This window comes from Apostichopus japonicus, chromosome 10, assembly GCF_037975245.1.
Source record: "Apostichopus japonicus isolate 1M-3 chromosome 10, ASM3797524v1, whole genome shotgun sequence".
Taxonomy (NCBI): Eukaryota; Metazoa; Echinodermata; class Holothuroidea; order Aspidochirotida; family Stichopodidae; genus Apostichopus; species Apostichopus japonicus.
Window position 1 is genome coordinate 11365955 of NC_092570.1, and position 23791 is coordinate 11389745.

Below are 23791 nucleotides of genomic sequence, written 5' to 3' on the forward strand. Positions count from 1 at the left end.
TTTCCTATCGAGATGCATAATTCCATTATCTAGAGAATGGACTCGTATCAAACTGTTGGTGCCTCCTAGGGCTATGGTTCGTCATATTATACATGCCACACTAGTCCGCTCAGATCCAAATGATGATTCACATCCAAGAACGATCACTTCATGTCTGCGATAAATTGTACTCTGTTCACACTTCGCACTGTACTATGCTTATAGGCACTGTACTAAGTGACTGTTGTGACATCAACTAATTTGAGAATAAGTAACAATTGGAACAGTTACTTGTGTTGTTGATACTCATACCTCTTCAGTTGGCCTATACACAGGAAGTGCCCAGTATCACCTCACCTGTCCACCTCAAAGTGTTTAATCACTCATGCATGAAGTTGTATAATAATTGGACCATGTTTGCATCAAGGTAAACAGTTTGGTTGTGTGAATGGCTCCATAGGGCCATCGTGCGTTTAATACTTTAATTGGGCCCATGTGCCTTACAAAGTTTCAAAGCAGTTTCTATTGAGCCCCCTGGATTGAAGTTCACCTCAATAGACTGTTGCCTACTGTATTAATGGAATGAACTGTCTGAGCTCATAATATTATATTATTATATGGTTCCTTGTCCCTTTGAGGCTTTGGATGCCATGGTTCGCCACTTCGTTCTATCCTCCGCTGTTCATGCCACATAATAGGCCTGAAGAATTTAGGTGGGGTGAATGTCCCAGTGTAGACCTATAATGGTTTGGGCAATAGGCAATGCATACTGCTAAAGAGATCGTGACACAATAACTATACATGTGCAATACGAAAAATGCTCTTTTTTCCACAAAAAGTAGAATAAGAATGTGATAAAATAGCTCAAAATGAAGCTAAGAAACTCCCATATTCAATAAAATATGCCTGTCATGAAACAATATCGTGCCTACTGATGACCCTGCATTTTACGGACAATTAATACTAGTTTTCGAGACGGAGGCGGTTTTTACCGGTATTTACCAGTTTTTCCCGGTTTTTACCTGGTTTTTACCGCTTAGTGGGAAAAACAGGTTTTTCCCGGGAAAATGCCAACCCTGGTATCAAACGTATGGTCAAGTCCGTCATATGTGAACAATTGGTATTTCAGCCAATTTAGGTATTAATTACACATAGACACAGTCACAACTTACATTATATTTAATATATAAATTTTAGTTATATATCAGGAGGATTTTATGTCATAAACCATATATAGATAAATATGTATATTTAATTATTTTTGGACAACGGGCCCTTTAGGCGATCACAGAACACTTGCCCTAGCTGCACCCCATAAGGGGCGGCTCCACCCTCTTTAGAAAGGATTGGCAAAAAGGGAATAAGTACATGAACAATAAATTAAAAGTTATTTCCATTGAAAAGTGACTCGCTGAACATCTGCAGTCAAAGCAAACAACTTTTTTTTTCTAAATCACGTCAGTTTATTGCTTTCCAGCGTACTGTACTCCAGTATTGATTTTCCTGCCTCTTGTTCCGAACGGCTCCCAAAGAAATGCCAAGTCGGCAACGGGTTGGGGGTGGGTTACCCAGCCCCACCATGGGGCACCTCATCACGACTGACTCGAATTACAACTCGAAACTATAACTCAAATTGGATTGAATTTAAAAAAAAGAAAAAAAAAAGCTGTCTGCATGGCTCATACTTATCTATACTATTGTGTGACCATATAGGCGTACATATGGAAAGCCATTTTAACATTTAATCGGGAATTTCAGATATCTTAAATTGTTTCTTATTTTAGATATCTAAAATTCTATTTCAGATATCTAAAATTGAATTCGAGATATCTTAAATTTAATTCGAGATATCTGAAATTCTAATTCAGATATCTGAAATTTAATTCGAGATATCTGAAATTGAATTCGAGATATCCGAAATTGAATTCGAGATATCTGAAATTCTATTTCAGATATCTTCAATTTAATTCGAGATATCTGAAACTGAATTCGAGATATCTGAAATTGAATTCAAGATATCTGCAAATCTAATTCGAGATATCTGAAATTGAATTCGAGATATCTGCAATTGAATTCCAGATATCTGTAATGCATATGCGGAAATTCCCGATTAAATGTTAAAATGGCACGTATGGAAAGCCATTTTAACATTTAATCGAGAATTTACAGATATCTCTAATTGAATTCGAGATATCTGAAATTCTATTTCAGATATCTGAAATTCTATTTCAGATATCTGAAATTGAATTCGAGATATCTGAAATCGAATTCGAGATATCTGAAAATGAATTCGAGATATCTGAAATTTTATTTCAGATATCTGAAATTGAATTCGAGATATCTGAAATTGAATTCGAGATATCTAAAATTCTATTTCAGATATCTGAAATTGAATTCGAGATATCTGAAATTGAATTCGAGATATCTGAAAATGAATTCGAGATATCTCGAATTCAATTTCAGATATCTGAAATTCCCTGGTATTTCGAGATATCTGAAATTGATTTTAAGATATCTGCAATTATTTGTAGATATCTTAAATAAATTGGAGATATCTGTAATTTAATTTGAGATATCTGAAATTATTTCGAGATATCTGAAATTCGTTATTAAATGTTAAAACGGCTTTCCATACGTACAGGCTCTAGTCAACCAGGAGGGACACTGGGGGGGGGGAGCTTTTTTTTCTTGCCACAGAAAATTAAACATTGCCCGGAAGTTCCTAGCACGATTAATTTATTTCAAACTTCGATGACAATGAAGGACAAAGAGAACCATATAGGCCTATGCCTGACTATAAGATCATTGAACCATCACGAACAACTCCGAATAATCTTCCATTTGCCGATTCATGACACTGGGAAGTAAGGGGTGGAGCTTTCCATTTGATCCGCAAGTATAGTGAACGGTCACCACAACAAAGGTGTATAGCTTGGGACTAGCATGGGGAGTATGGAACGCGAAAAGGACCACAACATCTGATGATGTTAATGATGATCTAATTTTATACGTTCATGTACTAACAAATTTACGATCATGTACTAAACATATACGATGATGTACTAAAAAACTAAGATGTACATCAAAACATGCGATGATGTACTAAAAACGTAAGATGTACGTCAAAACATATACGATCATGTACTGAAAACTTGTGATGATGATGGAAAAGCGCAAGTTACAAAAAAGTGGCATATGAATATCCATTATTGTCGTTTGAATACGCGTATGAATATCCATATATAAGTGTCCCCAGGAATATCAAAGTTGATACCGAAGCCCCGCCCCTAATGGTTCTTAATGAGTTTACACTGAATATTCATACTCGTACGCCACATATGAATATACATACGCGTATGCAGACGCCACTTTTTTTGAACATAACATTATTAGTACATGATCGTATTTGTTTTGATGTACATCGTAGGTTTGTAGTACATGATCGTATATGTTTAGAACATGATCGTATACTTTTAGTACATGATCGTATATGTTTGGTACATGATCGTAAATTTTTAGTACATGATCGTGTATTTCTAGTACATGATCGTAAGTTTTCAGTACATGATCGTATAAAATTAGATCATCATTAACATCATCATATGTTGTGGTCCTTTTCGCGTTCCATAGGGGAGACTTGTCAACCTTGTGAACATTTTTTAGGGGGGTAAGATGTAAGGGGGGGGAGTCGGCAAACTAAAACATACAGGGTAAACAGAGGGAAGGAAAGAGGTCAAAAAAGAAAGAGTGAAAGACAGATGAAGGGATGGAGGAAGAAAGTAAAGAAAGTGTGGAGATGCAGGTTAGGGGTGGAGATAGATATGATATGAAATACAGAGAAAAGAAAACCAAGAGCAGAAAATGGAGATCACTGGGATACTGTCAAATACACAAGAAGAATATACAATCTCAATACTGGAATTAAATAATGCACCACATAAATACAGCTTATGACATCAAGAAATCAAAGGGGAAGGATATAATGTTTCAAGGATGCTGGAAAATAAGACACAACAGAAGATAATCATGGTTTCTGATCTATTAGGCTTCTTCTCCCTACTGCTACAAGGATGTAAGAGACCACAGGGACTCACACAACTCTTTAAGTTGTGATGACCTCTGACCCTTACTATGCCTAACTGTTATGTTGCCAGGAAATAAATACACCAGTGCATGAGAGGAGGTGAGAGACAGGACTGATTGATCGTGTCTATATGGGTGTTTAATATACATGTGATTCAAGAAGATAGATGTAAAATGTAGCATTGTTTGAACACTTCAAAGGGGCCCCTTCCCCACCCCCCCACACCCTCCCCACGTTCAAATCATATCCCCTCCTGCCTCCTGGCAACGGATATGAACACCAGTATAAATAAACCGATACAGATATTTAAACCCGCTGTGTGTGTAGGCCTATATACAATAATACAAAGCTGGCCATTCTCTGATTGTTACTCCTTGATTGAATTTCCCCAACCTTGCCCACCTTGACTTAAAGGGTGGCCAAGCTTCTGATTCACAGTCATAGCTACTATCGAACAAAATGGACGAAAGCAATTTATCTCAATCTGGTGATGCAGATGTATCAATAGCTGCTAATCCAACGTGAATGTCGCACAACCTGTCAATAAAAGTCTGGGAAAAGTGCTTGCCCCTGCCATATGAATGATCTCTTTTGTTCAGGATCATGTAAATGTGGCAATGTGTATTTGTATGGTCTGAGGTTTCTCTCCCATGCTGCTCCATATCTAATCCTACTGGTGACATTGGACAGAACATGGCAGATGGCTTCTTGAGAGGTGTTGAAGTAACTGGATCAGAAGTATCTGTAAAGATTACATAAAACATTTGTTACTAGATTGCAAGTATCCTGCTATAGCTACTATGGCTGTGACTAAAAATATACTTTTGTTTAGAACTTATCACACTTTCGCAGCACTGGAAACTGATATTTCAATTTAAATGGTGTCATTGAGTTTAGAGGACATTGAAGTTACAAGTATATTGGTGAAACCAAGACCACCCTCAATAAGCAGTTCTAGTCACAGGTCAATACAATGAAAATGGAGACTCCAGTAGGGGAACACTTTCAGTTTCCCAATCATACCATTAAAGTAAGACATGTCCCAACAGGTAACTAAATTCGTAGACTAACCATCTCACACATAGTACACCACAGCAGAGATAGAGAGAGTGGACGGAATGCCTTAGCACCATTCAACTGAATGGGCTCAATATACAAGAAGGACATGACTAACTTACATAGGCGTAGGAGGCGGGGGGGGGGGGGGGCTGCAGCCCCCAAACCAAAACTTTTGGTGAAAATTCGGGCAATATGCTGAGAATTTTTCGGGCACCTACTGAAAAAGGATAATTTTCAGTGTGTTTTTCACATTTTTTGGTGAAAATTCGGGCAAAATGCTGAGAATTTTTCGGGCACCTACTGAAAGAAGAATAATTTGCAATGTGTTTTCCACTTTTTTCGGTGAAAATTCCGGCAATATGCTGAGAATTTTTCGGGCACCTACTTAAAAAAAGAATAATTTGCAGTGTGTTTTTCACATTTTTTGGTGAAAATTTGGGCAATATGCTGAGAATTTTTCGTGCACCTACTGAAAAAAGAATAATTTGCAGTGTGTTTTTCACATTTTTTGGTGAAAATTCGGGCAATATGCTGAGAATTTTTCGTGCACCTACTGAAAGAAGAATAATTTGCAATTTGTTTTTCACTTTTTTTGGTGAAAATTCAGCAATAAGTTGAGAATTTTTCGGGCACCTACTGCAAGAAGAATATTTTGCAATGTGTTTTTCAATGTTTAAACTTATATTGTTATGATCATTTTTGTTTTACAGATTCCCCAATAATTTTAACCAATATGGAAGGCTTATAAGACGCAAAATGATTGTATGTTATTGGCATGTGATGTAATAACCGATGAATGCCTATATGATATGCACAACAACATGTTGATCGCGCGCGGAGCGCGCGAAAATTTCGGATATATTTTTCAGGCAAGTCGTTTCAGCCCCCCACAAATCAAATGAGGCTCCTACGCCTATGTTAACTTAATCCTGCTCCATCTCTGTATTCTGCCATAGTTCATTCCCCCTCTCTCCTTTCTTAATCATCGCTTTGTACTCCACAGTTTATCTAAATGCCTCTGCTTTCCCTGACTCCTTTTTTTCAATACACCATTAACTTCTTTCTTTGTGTTCACCATGTCCTCTAATTACCAGGCTCTATTGTGTCTCTTGAATTTCCTGTTACCAGTCAGTTTGCCTCTAAAGAAGATCCTCATTATATCAGGCCCACTGACTTTTATATAAATTCTCATACACATGTACGCTTTTTAGTGGATGAGCAATATGCTACCATTTTTTTCTTTTCTTTAGGAATTTAATGAGAATGAAATTGTATTATTTTTCTGATCACATCAGATCAGATATAAGATTAGCAGTGCTCTTCCAGTCTGTTATTCATGCAAGGATAAACATATAAATTTACCTTCTCCTTTCTGAGTGTCAACTGATCTTTCTGTGGTGACAGCTGCTGAGAATGCCTGTTTGACTTTCGGCATCCTTCTGGAAAGATGCATCTGACACCTGTTCAATGAAACAAAAAAATTGTCCGTAAATCATATAACTGAAATAGTAATTTTACTGTACACCCCAAGCTTAATTGTATGCGTAATGAATCTGGTAATGACCAAATCATTACAAACAAACATGTTTTTATCATACCTACCCAAGAAAAAATATGAAAGAGAAAAGTAACAAACAAACACTTTGGCAGATTTCAATAATAACATATTGTTAACCCACAATGATTTAAACCCAGATAAGGATGATATATTCTTTCATACTCTTCTTCAACATATCCTTAAACCGTGGTACCTTTCAAGAAAATTGTGAGGATAATTTTGTGTTGCCCAACTGCTTGCTCAACAACCTGAGCTCACATGTCAATGTACAATTTACTATGTAAACTTCCTGTCTAAGTGAACTGATTGGTTTCATATCACTAAAAGATGTCCAGTCTTTTGATCAAAGTTTGATGTACACTCATTATTTACCTACTGTGTAAACTTCCTGTTTATGTGAGCAGTTGGTTTCATGAGTGAGAATTGAGATGCTAGCTTACTCCATGACATAAGCCCACCATTGTGAAAAATTCCTGTTTACATGCATAGCTAGTTTTCAGACTACCATTAACGCTAGATTACTCTCCACAAGAGATAGTTACGGTCACCAAATTTAATAGATTATAATTTTTGAACACTAAACATCAGATCATTTAGGGCTCTTAAAATGCAATCTGGATTTGGTTGCTAGGCGGGGCCGTATCCTAGCAACCAAAAAGTTTTCCAATTTTTTTTTGCCCAATTTCATCCTTTGAGACATATCGCAAGACACCATATCAATTTCAGGCAATTTTGAGAGGGTGGGCGTGGAGGCCACTGTTGATTTGGCATGGATGGACCCATATATAAAAATATGATAACTTATCACAACATTATAGCATCAGGCCTACACAAAAAACTGGTACTTTCTTACCTCCAGGCATGGCAATATAAAGGTTTATATAGGTGTAGCTATATGTACTAATATGTTCCCTCAATTTGTGAGGCTAATTTACCTTAGTTCTTGCATAGCAGTTGGGTTCCTTCAAAAATCCCAAACGCAGAAATGTACACATGATAGAGTCAGTAGATAACATATGTACACCCTGTTGCCCAAATGAACCATTAAAACTTGATTGCGTATATGCTGGCTGTGGCTGACCTTAGAAAAACCTAAGGTATAGTTGCATATGTAGCGCTGTGAAAACATGTGAATCAGTTAGGAGTGATTCTAAAGTATTTATGTAGATGCATTATTTTTATAGGAAAAACTGCAGGTCCATGTGGTTGTACGTGTACAGCACAGTAGGCCTTCCTCACTGGTGCATATTACAAAATTAGGGGATGCAGTTACTTTGAACACTAATTTCAGATACTTATTACAATTGGCCTTAGTTCTATATATGCCTAGTTAATTATGACTGGGCAAAGATGAGGCTTCAAACTTCTTTCTTTTTTTCAAATGCTCATTCACAAGAATATCTTCTTCAAACAAGGACAGCTGATAACAATTTAGAACCTGGAGGGGGTGGGGATGAACAGATCACCTAGGCCTAGTGGTTAGAAAATATATTTCCATCAATTTGTTGAGGCAAAAACAGTTTACTTTTTGGTGATGAGAAGGCCCAGCTTTCCATTGCATAAATATGAGTCAGTCTTCTTTAGAAAGGATACTTTCATTTTTAACTGTATACAGTATCTTCATGACAAGCATTCACAAACAGTGATGATGTTGACTCAGTAATACAACTTACTGCTACTTTGTGCTAGGATAAGTATGATAAGGTTAGGATACGCTAGGCCCATTGGAAAAATAATGAATGATAGGCCTAGTTACATAGCCTAGGCATATCAAATCATGTATGTTACAAATACAATAGCATACTAGACACTGCGAAGTTCGAACACCTAAGCCTTAAAATACCCCAAAACTCCTGTATCTTCATTTTATTGACAAACATATACGTACATACTTGCACACAGGTCATTTTGGAGAGGAAATAACTGTAGCTTCGTAGTTTTTAGTGATATTGGCTTTTGCTTGTAGGTTATCATGGTGAAATCGTGTATTTCTTAGGGGTGTCCGAACTTGACAGTATTCTGTACTTCGCAATACTGATAGGCTATACATGTAACCTAGGACAACTACCCTATACAGTTTTAGCCTAGCTTAGCAAATCATTACCTTTTTGTGTGATCCTGAAGCAAATGTCCTGCGAAATATACGTTGCTCACAGAAGTCAAATCATGGACATGTTTGTAGAGTTCTTTCTCCATTTGCCAGCTTACATAGGAACGTAGAAGATAGATCTTCGTGGCATCTCTTCGTCGCTGTTGTTCCTTTGCACTGCTGTTTTTGTCAGGTCCATGCAACAAAGGCCTTCCTCCACTTAAGCTCGTTCCAGGATAAGGTCGTTTTATTTCGCCCGATTCTTCTTGCCCTGATTCTTTTTCCATGATTGTCACAATACTCTAATCGAATGTACTTGGACGAAAATCGTACAGTATTCTTTACTCAAAAGGCACACAAACAACAAACTATCGAGGACGGAAAGTCCTATGCGGTAAACAGTACAGTAAACTGAAATGCTGTGTTATAACATTATGTGTGCAATGGGTACGGGCTTGTTGCGCATACGCTTGCCTGTGCTATTCACTGATCTAAATTTGCCACCGAGGTCACGTGATTAATAGGGGTCCCATTAAACCTCGCTGAAACCTCGATAATGCTAGCGCCCTCAAAAAAAAGTCTACGAGCGATATCGCCTTTAATAAATATACAGATGTACACTGGATACATCCCTACATAGCTAATTTGGCATCCATCTGTTTTAGCTAGTATCATTTAAGTCTACAATTTAAAAATTTTTCAGAGGGGAGGACGGGGTGATCATACCCCAAACTCCACTAGAATGCTTGGTCCTATAACCACTATTGTCCACCCCTTCAAATGTTGCCCACCTGCCCCCACCCCCTCCCCGTTCAGCTTTGAGCTAGATCTGCCACTGTTGAAGATTGTTACAACTGGCCCAGCTAAGCAACAGTAGTAGCCTACCGCTATACAGTATCTTTCTTTATTGAGCTTCATAATTATGCCTTGGCTATTATCATATGAAAAACAAGTATTCATGTTTTGTTGTATACACCTTGTCACATATGAATTATGAAGTACATTGTACGATTCTTATTAGTTAAGCTTACATTTAAGTATAAGGCCTAGATGTTAGGGTAAACATCAGCTCAGCAAATGTTCAGCTTATCTTTGTTTTTCATAATCATAAATATCTGTATACTTATCGCTTAGCTCTAAAGTCTGAAGCAACTCTGAATGAAAACATGGTCATGCATGATGCACCACTCTGTGTGTATCAATACTGTTGACACCATCGAGTAAAACCTGGAGGTTTCATCCCACAGTAAAGCCACGTACCAGTCATAGAGGGTCATGTTATTATGTGTTCCAGGGTGGTACTGATAATCTGCTATACTGCATTACTCTCCCCCATTGCCCTTTGTGATTTACTAACTAGTAAATGCATATGTGGGCTTAGAGCAGCAGACAACACAAAGTTACCTAGCAATGTCTCTACCTTAAAATTATAGTTGTAGTCATTGACCAACATTTATAGGTTAGTTCACCAGGCACATTCCACAGTCCTACTACTTTGCTAATAATTCGGCAAGCAGGTCGTCTGCTCGGGACAAATCAGCCAACTTTGCCTACTACATATCACCAACCACTGAGAGTGAAAACAGATAGAATCATGAGCGATGATAGCCACCAACTCCATCAATTTTTCAACAGATCGGTTATTCCCAGAAGTGGAAGGATGCGGCTACCACCATCTCAAACGAATCAAACTTCTTCCGCATTCATTCCACAAGGCATCAAACTTTATAATGAAAACTTTCAACGTTAGATCTCGTCTGGCTGTTTCTTCTGTTCCGACTGTACTCTCTTGCCATTGTCATGAGCTTTGTATATTGTGTTACTGCATGTTTTAAAATGTCTTTCGTTTTCATATTCTTACAACTGTTTGATACTGTACGTTTTAGGTTTTCATATTTTAATAATTGTATCTCATATCCTGCTTTAAAATGTCATTTGTTTTCATATTCTTACAACTGTTTGATACTGTACGTTTTAGGTTTTCATATTTTAATGTTTGTATCTCATATCCTGTTTTAAAATGTCATATGCTTTCATATTCTTACAATTGTTTGATACTGTGGGTTTTAGGTTTTCATACTTGAATGTTTGTGTCTCATATCCTGTTTTAAAATGTCTTATGTTTTCTAATTTCTTACAATTGTTTGATACTGTACGTTTTAGGTTTTCATATATTAATGTTTGTATCTCATATCCGGTTTGCAATAATTCGCAAATTCATCGCTGAAATTTTCTGAAATATTTATGAGAGGGAACCTATAGCCACAAAGTTCAAACATGAAAAAACTATCTCAGGAAATTGTCTATGCTATGGTAGATACAGCTAGGTGGACTCTCTCCATGGGATTAATATTTGTATCTCTAGAATCTCTAATTGTTATGTTACAATGCTCCAAATGCCATGTATGCTAATTTGAACGCTTAAACGTGAACAGACCCACGTCTACTTTATTCAAGAGATGCAAAGTATGGAAAGCGATGAGAGTTACTGACAAATCGAATGGGGTGGTAAGATAATCTTTAATCATAGTTCTTCATAAAGACGGGGTGTTGCTATTCTTCTCAACCCAAATTATGCTTTTGACAGACTTAGGATTGTGCGTTTCAACAGTGGAAGGCTCATTATAGTTGAGGCTATGGTTTTGCAGTTGGTATTCACCCTAGTTATCCTGTATGACCCAAGCTTAGATGATCCATCTTTCTTCTCCTCGGTCAATCTTAAACTTGCTAATTTTAACTGGGAATGTATAGTTATTGGGGGAGACTTTAACTTTGTATTCAATTTAGAAATGGATAAAGAAGGGGGTAATCCTAGCACAAATTTTAATGCCAGGGAAAAATGCAAGGATTTAAATGAGGACCTAAGATCTAATATATGTATGGAAGGAGCAAAACCCTGGGTATAAAAGATTCACCTGGTACTCAAACAAAATTATTGCTATTCATTGCAGACTCAATTTTTTCCTTATTTCACAAATTTACTTATTCGGTGACAAGAATTTTTTCTCTGCCATTTTCAATTCTGATTACTCAGTTGTTCTTTTAGATATAAAGGTATTAAAGGAGGACAGATGCCCAAGTTTTTTGGAAATTTAATAATTCATTGCTTAATGATCCGGAATACAAGACTTTGATACTCACCAATATTTCAAGAGGTATAGACAATTATCAGGGTTGTAAACCCTCATTTAGATGGAAACTAATCTAAAGTTACCTATACATAATGCTTATGTGGCTTATAGTAAAAAGAAGGCTAGGGAGGGACGCCACAATGAAATAACTTTGATGAAGGAAATTTCAGTCTACGAACAAGATTTCTCCCATACTAACTCCCCTGTTTGTTAAGAAAAATTGAAGAATACCAAAAATCAACTCCATGAACTGTATGATTATAAAATATAAGGTATTCAAGTTCCATCGAAGGGCAAGGTTGAGAGTACAGAATCTAGAAAGGCGTAACAAAAAGTCCTGTATTATTCAAAACTAAAGATGGCAGAAGGGATTGAGATGGTGGATCGCCCCCAAATTCTGAAGGAGTTGAGTGACTTTGCAAAGTTCTTTGTAAAGTGCAATATATGCAATCCTAATTATATTTTCCATGATTTGAATGGTGACTCTCGCTCACTTTTGTAGTGGCAATGGTCTGTGAGGGGAGTCTCACAGAAGATGAATGCAAGGGTGACCTATTATCTTTGAACGACCGTAAAAGCCCAGGAAGTGATGGTTTGACAGCCGAATTCTGTAAACATTTTTGACTAGTATTGGAAATTTAGTTACAACTTCCCTAAATTATGCATATGACCACTTACAATTCTCCCCTGGTCAAGGCCGTAGTATTATTACTCTTATCGGAAGCCCCAGAAAGACGCAACTCTTGGGAAAAACTACTGCCCAATTCACTCCTTAATATAGTCTACAAGACTTGTTCAAAGGCTGTTGCTTAGAGGATTAAGTCTGTAATTACATCTCTTATCAATCAGAACTGGCTTTGTTAAAATAGATTTATAGGACAAAATATTCCTTTCAAACTTGATGTTAGAGATTTCTATAAAGAAAATAATCTGCCAGATCTATTACTCTTGGTAGAATTCAAGAAGGCCTTCGATAGATTAGAGTGGAATTTTATATTCAAATGTGAAACGTCCTTTAACTTTAAGGAAGGGTTTATTAGATGAATTCATACTTTGTATTCTAATGCTTCTGACAGCGTATGTAATAATGTCTACTCATTCCCTGACTTTCAATGTCAAGAGGGGTCAGACTGGGCTGCCCGTTAAGCCCCTATATATTTATTATCTGTGCAGAAGTACTTGCCCTTAAAATAAACAATTCTTGCATTATTAAAGGTAATTCCATTGTTAACCATGATACTAGAAGTTTACAGTATGCTGATGATACAGTAATTATCTTGACAGGTCTTTTGACAATTGATATTTTTAAGATTTTGAAAGTTCTTCAGGTTTGAAAGTCAATTACCAAAATCTAACACTTTTCCACTCCGTCCACTGGCCCATTAAAAACCGTATTTACTTAACAATTTTCACTCCAATTTACTTTTGGTCCGGTTACGTCACTTGGCATTACCTTTGACAAGGGTGATGATAGCCCATTTCACCTGAACTACGTACCAAAGCTTTCCCGTCTCAAAAGTTTGCTTATCTCTGGTCACAACGTGACCTGACCCCTTTTGGGAAAAATCACAATTGCTAAATCTTTTGGGCTTTCCCAGCTTGTCTTCCTCTTTACCTAATCTAGTGTTTACACAGGTCCAAAAATCGGAAACAGGGTACCCGAGAGACGTAATCCGTCGGGTATCTGGGTACCCAGAAAACCCTCGTGTATTGCGATTTTCAAGAAACTACATATTGGATGCTATAATAAATGAATTATATTCTCCACTGAAAATGTTTTCATGTTCAAATATGTAGGTGTAAGATAAGGTATAAAACCTTCCTCAATAATTTCTGTTTGCTCTTGTTTCTTTCATTAACTTGTTAATAACTTTATATAATTAACATCACTACTAACATCGCAATGCCGCCGCTGCTTATGTTTGCTCTCCACATCTATCATATAAATATCAATTTAGCTTTTAAACGTTTTTTACTACTACTATCTGTTTTGCAGGCCTAGGGTTCGCATTAGCCGCGAGATTGCACAATTCGTGCAATTTCATTGCATTAGGAAGAAACGTTTAGTAAAAAGCCACTTGCAATTATTATTTTTTAGTTATCCCGTCTTTAATCCATCTAAGTAACATCTTGTAAAATTCCTTGTCAGTCTTACCTTCTATAAAACAAACGAATGAATAAATAATAATTGTGAGAATTCCTTCAATTTCTTCCACATGGTAGCCTAACAACACACTAAGTAAATGGTGAAATCTAGCCTATCCATCTGTTTAATCGCTGAAATTGTGACGCAGTTATTATGGAATACTTTCATTATTGCTGTTTATCTTCGACCACATGGTAGCCTAACACCACTCCAAGTCAATGAAAATCTTGCCTAACAATTGGTTTGCAAAAAAAACAAAGTCACAATTTGCGTAGGATTCGGGTAATAAATTAGGACCGGGTAGTATCGCGTCGGGAGGGTTCCCAGATCCCCTGTGCAAACAATAACCTAATCCCCCAGAAAATTTTGCAAAGAAGATTGAAGGTTGTATTTTCTCGTTCATAGGGAAAATGGACAAAGTTAAGCGTAGTTCTCTAATTGCCCTGACTTGCAAGGGTAGGTTAAAAGTGACACATGTCAGCAGTTTTATTCTAAAGTAGCCTAAAGTGCACGTGGATCAAAAGATATCTAGACGATTCTAAAGGTAACTTATTTTTTATTATTATCTCATGAAGTATGGAAAGTACATGCTGTATGAATTTAATATCAGGGATAAGGATATTGTTATTGCAAACATGTCTATGGAAGACACAAGCAAAGCATGGTCAAAGTTAAGATTCTGGAATTCGGTGGAAAGCTGTGCAGATAAAATTATTTGGAATAATAGTAATATCCAAGTAAATAACAAAACCTTTTTTACAAAAGTTTGTTTGACCATGGTATAAAGTACATTAAAGATGTTTTCCATATTAACAACCCACTCAGTTATAACACATTTAAGACTAATTTCAGTGTTCGTTCCTGCCCTTTTATGGTTTAATAACGCATCATTGATGAGGTTTTTATCTAAATAAATTTAAGTTTATACTGCAAGTTGAAAAGTTTCTTTTAAAGAAACTTGAAAAAGTCTTTCATATGATGCATACAGAAAAGCATTTGGTAATTGTTCAATGATATTTAATTAAGAATTAAGCTCTAACTGAGCCATTGCAAAGACATGTATCTTTGCATAGGCTACATTATGATCCATTGGGTAGCTTGGTTATTGTCTGATGTTATTTAAGTTTTGATTGAGAGCTGTTAAAATGACTTGTATGAAAGCACACACATTGATTTATATTAGAGTAGCAACAGAAAGTTTAATTACTAAAAATTACTAAAACTACTAAACACGCCAAGTGTGTAAATCGCTTGGAACGATATATGTGAAAAACTGTATGTAGTTATGTATATACTATAATGAACACTATGATTCAGACAACAAAGGTAGGGAAAAAAGGGTGAAAGTAAAAAAAGGAGAAAGTATTATACCCTCATCTTTTCCACAGAAGAGGAAGGTAGTCAAGAGGATTTATTTCCTGAGTGCAAAAGTTTAGCTGGTTGGTGAGATATAGAGATTCCATGGAACAAAGCCTAAAGGTATCTCTTTTAGTAGCTCTTCTGATTTACAAAATCAAACTGAACTAACTCATGAGATATTTTTGAAGTATAACTATTCCATAAAGCTGATATTACTCTTATTTTGTTTACATTTCAAAAGCAAAACTTACCCGAAACTGGTATTCATCAATTTCCCTTTCCACAGAAATTCTCTCTTGTTTTGTTGGTATATTTGCAATATTTCTTGTTTGAATCATTGCTCAAAATTGTCCAAGGAAAGTAAAGTTAGTAGGGCACTTACATCAGTATAGCAAAGTTGGTAGTGCACAGATTTGTAATCCCAAAGGTAACTGGTTTGAATCTAGTTGATCATCATGTCTTTCCAATACCCAAGTTTCTTCATGATTTACTTATATGCTGGATAACAACCTCATTGCTTTTATGACCCTTTTACATCCTCACAGTAACTTCTATTTTAGTGGACTAAGGCACATGTTTTTAGTAATAAATACAAAAAACTTCACTCACTGCAGTAACCCTTTAACAGAAAGTTATTTAAAAAAAAGCTCACTTTGATGGCCTTCACCCAAATTATGGTAGACATTTCACAAAAACTTTTAAGTGAGGGCCTCTTTCCCGAAATAGCCACATGGCAGTGGTAACATTGAACAAAATAGACATTACAGAATGCCAACTCAGTGTCTATGCCTTTAAAAGCAAGTAGTTTTTGATAACAAAATATACTTCCTAGCCCGCCTTACCTCCATAGACTTCTGATGTTGACGCTAGAAGCAATCGAGCCTTAACCCTTCTGGCTAGACCGAGCATGTTGAGAGTTCCTATGGAACTAGTCTTGATGGTTTTGATGGGGTTATACATGTAGTGAGGAGGTGATGCTGGACATGCAAGATGGTATATCTGGTCAACTGTAGATACAAACAAGTAACAAGTTTGAAAGGAACTTTGTATTTGAATTACATTCTCCAAAATAATACAAAAGGTGTTGATAGAAATGCGTACAGCACAAATTCAGTGTTACCTTTATTTAATGGAGAGCAAATAATAATATAGAATTTCCAAATTATGAATAAAAGAAGGCAATTTATATTCAGTTTATTGTGGAATTAATAGTATTTATATCATAACAAAGAATCATGCACGAATGTACCACAGAAAAGCTCAGTTGTAAAGCAACTTTGGTAGGCATTATTCTATAAAATTATGCATTCGAAAGTCAATAAAACTTACAACAAAGAAATCAAATAATGTACTGAGGAGTTGCTTTCGGCTGGTCACTGGTTTGATTATGGTTTTTGAAACATTGTGTTTTACAACTGAGCAGGAAATCTCTCCACAGTGTGTCATTCCATTACTTATGAAAGTCAGGTAACAATTTGAGTAATAAAGAAATCATAAGGCAGCTGTGGCAGAATATCATCACTTCCAAGTGTCACAGAGTAACCCTGTAATCTATGTCATTAAAGAATAATTATAAAAATCATAATCAGAAATATTATTTATAAAATGTGAACATCCAAGTTAACAATCTTCTATGATGTTGAGTACTCAATCATATAAAGATGAATTCAGCTAAGTAGTTGACATAATACATGTATTGATGGGCAACAATACTGAAATACGTACACCCACTTCACTCCGAGTTGATCTCTCTGTGCAATAGAACAAACAAGTACAATCTACGAAATCCTACTATTTTGCAAACTTTTAGATTTATGCTTTTTAAGAACTCATTTATCTACAGAGCAGCCATTTATATTCAAAATGGGTACTTAGAATCTCTGTTATGATCTTTTTTAATCCTTTTCAACCTTTCATTCTAAAAAAAACCTTCTAATCCTCCATCTTATTTCTGATTTGTTCATGCTTTCATGATTGTACATTTTACGTCTTTTGTGTATCATTGTAATGTGTCCCATTTATAAATTTGTAATTTATGATGGAATAAAGAAATTGAAATTGACAATGTAAGCAGTATACAAAACCAGAAGACAAAACTGTTAGTGGTTCTAATGCCTAAACTTATTCAGTGTGGTAAGCCTTACATGGGTAATATTCTTGAACTTGTGCACACCAAAATGAAGAGCATTATTATTGACTAATGCAGCCAGCAAAATATAAAGGAAGGTACCAGGAATCAGTTAGCATGTTGACAAAGGCTATTTAATCACATAGCATAACCAGAAAGCCTGTCGGCTTTGTGTTTTCTTGCCATACAATTGCTAAATATTCTACATAAGTATGTGACTATTGTAGAGCAAGTGACTTAAATTTGTCTGACAATTAAGTGAGAACCAGAAAAGATCAGAGAATATCCTTTTGGATATCAACCACTGGTAAGGATTTCACAGTTTAGAGGTTTTTATTCCAATTCCTATGTGAAATATCTATACATACAGTGAATGAATAACAGCAAATTTTCTATTTTTTATTTTGAACATGCAAATCCCTTTAATAATTTTTATAAATTACTGAGCGCTCAACTGACATTGCTTAAACACCCCTCAAATATGTTCACAACCTGGTATAAAACCAGAATGAAAACATTTCATGGTTCCTTGCTGCTGTTCATTAGTTCCATTCATAGGGAAATTTCTAACAAAGCCCTAATTCAACAACAGCAATTTATGCTCACAATCTTTTGTTGCCAAAGTAATGCGAAGCCCTGATATCAATTGCACACACATCAGTGTGTGAAGACTATCTACCATTATCATCATACCAAGTTTGACGAAATTCTGACTAGTAATAGTAGCCAAGTAATTGCAATTTGGAGTATTTCAAGTTTGACCCCATGACCTCATTAATATTCATGATATGAGCACCAAAATCAACAGGGTTAATCTACTTACTATGGGCCACCCACCCACCAAGTATGGTAATGATTGGTCATTCCCTTGTTGAGTTATTGTGCATACAAACTTTTCATAACGAAATATTGCTAGGCCCCCCCCCTTATAAATATGCATGATATCAATTGCAAAACACATCAGTGTGTGGAGACTATATACCAATATCATCATACCAAGTTTGACGAAATTCCAATAAATAGTAGCCAAGTTATTGCAACTTGGGAGTTTTTCATGTTTGACCTGTGACCTCATTAATATTTTTAAACTTTGACCTCGTATAACTTCGCGCACGAAGGTCACACAGGGGTCAACCTATTGACATTTATGATCAGAAGGTACCTTTGACATCTGAAAATCGCATCGAAACTGTAAAAATCCCCAAAACACGAAAGGTCACCAGAGGTCAAATTGAGGTCAAGGGTCATCCAGATGCGGGTCGACAACTGGATTACATTGAAGCAACTCCCAACCTTAACGGACAGTTCGTTCTCAAGTTATCACAAAAATACTAGTTTTTTATCATTAATTGACCTTTGGTGACCTTGGATCACATGACCGTTAAGTTTGAAAATATTCCCCTATACCATTTGCAACTTGTCCCAAAATATCAACCGTGTCACATCTTGGAACTGGGAGTTATTGCATTAAATGTCTGAAAATTAACTTTGACCTCGTATAACTCCGCACACAAAGGTCACACAAGGTTCAACCCATTGACATTTATGATCAGAAGGTACCTTTGACATCTGAAAATAGCATCGAAACTGTAAAAATCCCCAAAACATGAAAAGGTCACCAGAGGTCAAATTGAGGTCAAGGGTCACCCAGATGCGGGTCGACAATTGGATTACATTGAAGCAACTCCCAACCCTAACGGACAATTCGTTCTCAAGATATCGCAAAAATACTAGTTTTTTAACATTACTTGACCTTTGGTGACCTCAGATCACATGACCGTTAAGTTTCAAAATGTTCCTCTATACCATTTGCAACTTGTCCCAAAATATCAACCTTGCTACACCTTGGCACTGGGGGTTATTGCATTAAATGTCTGAAAATTAACTTTGACCTTGTATAACTTTACACGCAAAGGTCACCCGGGTGTCAACCCATTGACATTTTTGATCGGAAGGTACCTTTGATATCCAAATCTAGCATCAAAACTAAACATTTTCTTTTTGCCCGTTTTCTCCCTAACAAGGCACATTTTTTCTAATGTGACCTTTGACCTTTTGACCTTGGTTTCAAATGTAGTTTGATCTGCTGATTCCAAAAATCAACACGACAAGTCTGTACAGCCATCCTAACTCCGACCGAAAACTTTGACCTCATATAAGTTCGCACACAAAGGTCACACCGGGGTCACCCTATCGATATTTATGATCAGAAGGTACCTTTGACATCTGAAAATAGCACTGAAACTGTAAAAATCCCCAAAACATTTAAAGGTCACCAGAGGTCAAATTGAGGTCAAGGGTCACCCAGATGTGGGTCGACAATTGGATTACATTGAAGCAACTCCCAACCCTAACGGACAATTTGTTCTCAAGTTATCGCAAAAATATTAGTTTTTTAACATTAATTGACCTTTGGTGACCTCAGATCACATGACCATTAAGTTTCAAAATGTTCCCCTAACCAGTTCACAACTTGTCCCAAAATATCAACCTTGTCGCACATTGGCACTGGGAGTTATTGCAGTTTTAGTATTTTGGGTTTTTGGACCATAACTGACCTTTGGTGACCTTTGTGGGCACCAAAAACAATAGGGTTCATCTACTCACCATGGGCCACCCACCCACCAAGTTTGATCATGATCAGTCAATCCCTTGTTGAGTTATTGTGCATACAAGCTAAAGCGTCACACACACACACACACACACACCAACCTGAATACATAAGGTTCCTTTGCTTTTAGCAAGGAACCAAAAAGGGCAAATTTTGAGACCAATTGAGATAACATGTTGACCCCTTGAGAATTTTTTTTCCACCAGTCAAGATAACCTGCTGACCCCTTGATGCTCAGAGAGTGAAACTTATTTGGGCCTGTGGTGAGTGTGTTTAAAGCAATACTACATATCAACTTTCAGTGAAGTTGATTTAATTTCCTGGTTGACTATGTTTTGTTGAAGACTTATAGATCCTCTTTACAAAATTTAACTGAACTGATTCTGACTAAACTAAGTTCACCAAAAGACAATATTTGTTTCTGAAAATTGACAGGTTTATTTCAGCTATAATTATGTTGAGTAATGATGTTTACAAGGTTCCCAGACTTTGACATTTTTTTACCTCTACCAATTTCAATCATGGGGCATGTATCAACCAAGCATGGCTTTGATTCAACTTGTGGTTATTGAGATACCATGTTTACAAGCTATTTTTGACAATTTTCCAATAAGCCCCAACCACCAGGAATATTATTGAGATAAAAATAAAAATTGCTATTGCATAAAACATTTACCTATGATGTAATTTGTTACATCACCATACCAAGAAGGAACTAAATCGAAAATAATTTTGTAGTGTCTATGCTTAAAACTTACTTATATACCACCTCATACTGGAAGCTTATGAATAAACGTCATATATATGTCAGTGAAGAAACTGGGAACAGAACTTACAAGCTTGGCAGTCAACGAATATCATCTAAATATATCTACTGATACCCACACATTTTTATAACTATTATTAATTGGCAAAATCCGGACAGCGCACACAACATAGTTTGGCGACGAGGATACCAAAATTCGTACTGATAAAGCCGTGTTAAAGTTGTTAGACTTAATTTGAACAGACCGCTGTAGTGTTTGTCGTATACACTAAAGTTCTTGAGTATCTTGGGACATACGCAATGTCCAATATGTAGTATACACACGAGTTAAAATTTGTGAACTTAATGATAGCACATATATGAAGACCTAGTTATTTGTTACTGAAAATTATAATACTATTGAATGATGGCTATGGATGATGTAGGCTTATCATCGTTGAAACAGTTTGAACCACATACTGCAACGTCAAGTGGATGGAGCCAGGGACGTCACTAGAGGGGGGGGTGTCTCACCCCCAATCTTGGTAAAACTGACGATAGTTGGAAAATTTGAGTGTGACAGTCGGAATGTCTGACTGTCGCAGTCTAATTTTTCCGACTGTTGTTCTCTTATTTTCACATATTCTTGTAATTTGTGAGTGACCTAAAATTTTCGGTCAAAATTGACCTCTAATCAGTCATATTTACCACGTTTTCCTTGTCACATTGAGAAATTGTATCTCGCGATCCTTATACTCCACCATACAAAAACTTTGTATGATTTTGAATACTCTTAAAAAATGCCTAATACTGTACTAAGTCAGCTTCAATTCAGATAATTTACGTATTAACTTTCCTATTGGGTGGGTTAACCCTGTTCCCTAGCTTCAAGTAAGTTCAGGGTTTACATTGTCTCTATCGTATACGATTAAAACACTCAATGCTAATCTACGGAAGCTTAAAAGTGCCATCAACATAAGAAAAACTTTGCCCCATAAGTTGACATTCTTTCTGTAAATTGTTTAGATAAGAAGATCAAATCTTATCAAAAATCAGAAAAATGTTGGATTGCTCAGTTGCTTTAACTGAGCAATTTTCTGAAAAATGTTTAATTGACAACTTATCATATCTTGTCAATTGGACATTTCTCTGCAAAATGTTTAATTGACAACTTATCATATCTCGTCAATTGGAAATTTTGCTGCAAAATGTTCAATTGTTCACTTCATTCCATTTGAGCAATTGAACAAATTTACTTAAAAGACAGCCGTCAGAATTTTATGGCTCCAAAACCCATCCAGTTGGAATTTCAGCCACTACACCCCCCCCCCCCTCAATCAACAGGCCTTAGCTACGTCCCTGGATGGAGCAAATGGTTAAAAGTTTCAAACTGTATGTTGTGGGAAAGGAATAAATGATACGACTCAAAGGAGAGCTTAATTACTGAACTGTGCTGGAACTGATGGTCAGGATATTTATTATAGTTAAGTCGGAGAGGATGGCAGAATTGAAAATAAAAGACAGACCCTGCAGCGAATGTATACGAGCAGTGTATAAATTTAAGAAATTTCAAGTGGTTGTCCCCAGGACAACCAGCTCACCAATTTTTGGTTGTCCTGCTGAAATTTTGGTGGTCCTGCAGTGGAAACATGTAAAGTAGGTTATATGTATTTGGGATGGCCAAAGGAACTCCATTAAGGAGAAGATACATTTCATTCAACTTCATCACTTTATTTACAACATCTTCTAACTAAGAGCCCCATATTGAAGACAGGGAACTTGGCAAATTAGTCTAACACAGTGGACGGAGAAAGAGAGATATATGGAGGGAACATTCAAAGAGAATCTGAGTTTGTTATGAACTGTTCCCTTGAAAATAAATAAATAACCATGGAATTTTTTGGGGGGTGAAATTACCAATTGTGTACGAAAAGTAAGTTGGTTCACCTTCCAAATTTTACACTTTCAAAAAATTCACGCGAAACTGGCATATCATGCTGAATGCAACTAATGTCATGTAAACAAGGCTCTAGTACACCCATTTATGAATAAACCGTAAGATCAAATCTGTTGCAAAGCAGGGGGAAAAGAAAGTATTTTCTAGAATTCCAATAATATGAAAAAAATAATATTCTACCATAGTTAAGTGTATAGCAAATAGCCTAATCACCTCGTCGGTTACGGATAACACGTAACTACAAAAACACAACTAATTGTATTTTGTGAAGTTGACGTTTTCTACAAGAACATGGAAACAATATTTAGCATTCAGTGAATCATGCCAAGTGGCCTAAAACACATGTTATTACAAGGTTTACTTTCATAAAGATGGCCATAACTATAGGGGCCTTGATATCATGCTATGCGTATATGGTACTGCATGCACTGTGCCTCGTGTGTCATGGGGAATAGATTGTTTTGTTCATGCGAAGGAGTCAGTTGGCTTGAGGTGTGTTTTACTACCTAAATGTTACAGGGATATTTTACCTACGTTCTGGAACGTCTAAGATAATATTTCGCATAACGATCCTTTTCTGACTGACCTAATTAATTCTAGAGTGGAGCCAAAACAATTTCAATGAAACTTTCATTGGAATCGTGCCAAAAAATGTTAACAAACAGGTGTTAGACAGGGGATGAGCTCACAGTTGTTTGGCAAGGTACCTGGGAAAATTTGCAGCATATGTAGCCTACCGTAGTATTTAAGTAGGGTTAAACACTGCAGTTGTAAACTGCTGTACGTATAGTGCACGCTATTCATTGTTAGGCAGTCTAGAAACAGGACTTTGTCGAACGTTGTTTGTCTCATAATATCGGAAGTTTTGTAAGTTAAACTTTTTAAAGATTGAAGTGACTGATTAAATCTCTTTTCATTTTATATCATAATATAGCTACTCTAACT

General features: G+C 36.3%; 2 protein-coding genes across 2 annotated transcripts in view; both read right to left on the reverse strand.

Annotated features, from left to right (window-relative positions):
• Positions 1-23791, reverse strand: part of LOC139975463 (UDP-glucuronic acid decarboxylase 1-like) — an 87270-nt gene that overhangs the window by 46358 nt on the left and 17121 nt on the right. The window contains exon 7 of the mRNA XM_071983461.1: positions 16248-16412. Coding sequence (XP_071839562.1) covers positions 16248-16412 — 165 coding nt within the window. The remainder of the gene's footprint in view (positions 1-16247; positions 16413-23791) is intronic.
• Positions 4351-9519, reverse strand: LOC139975391 (uncharacterized). The gene is made up of 3 exons (XM_071983331.1): positions 8785-9519; positions 6485-6582; positions 4351-4805 (listed from the first exon to the last, which is right to left on the reverse strand). Exons 1-3 carry the CDS (start codon positions 9054-9056, stop codon positions 4543-4545), a joined length of 633 nt encoding a protein of 210 aa, XP_071839432.1. The 5' UTR covers positions 9057-9519; the 3' UTR covers positions 4351-4542.

What these genes read in the sequence shown, in the direction of transcription:
- LOC139975391 (XM_071983331.1), bottom strand. Translation starts at nt 9,056, where the DNA reads ATGGAAAAAGAATCAGGGCAAGAAGAATCGGGCGAAATAAAACGACCT. An exon ending in CTTCAGGATCACACAAAAAG is followed by an intron (nt 6,583 to 8,784) that starts GTAATGATTTGC and finishes TTCATTGAACAG; the next exon opens with GTGTCAGATGCATCTTTCCA. An exon ending in TGACACTCAGAAAGGAGAAG is followed by an intron (nt 4,806 to 6,484) that starts GTAAATTTATAT and finishes TAATCTTTACAG; the next exon opens with ATACTTCTGATCCAGTTACT.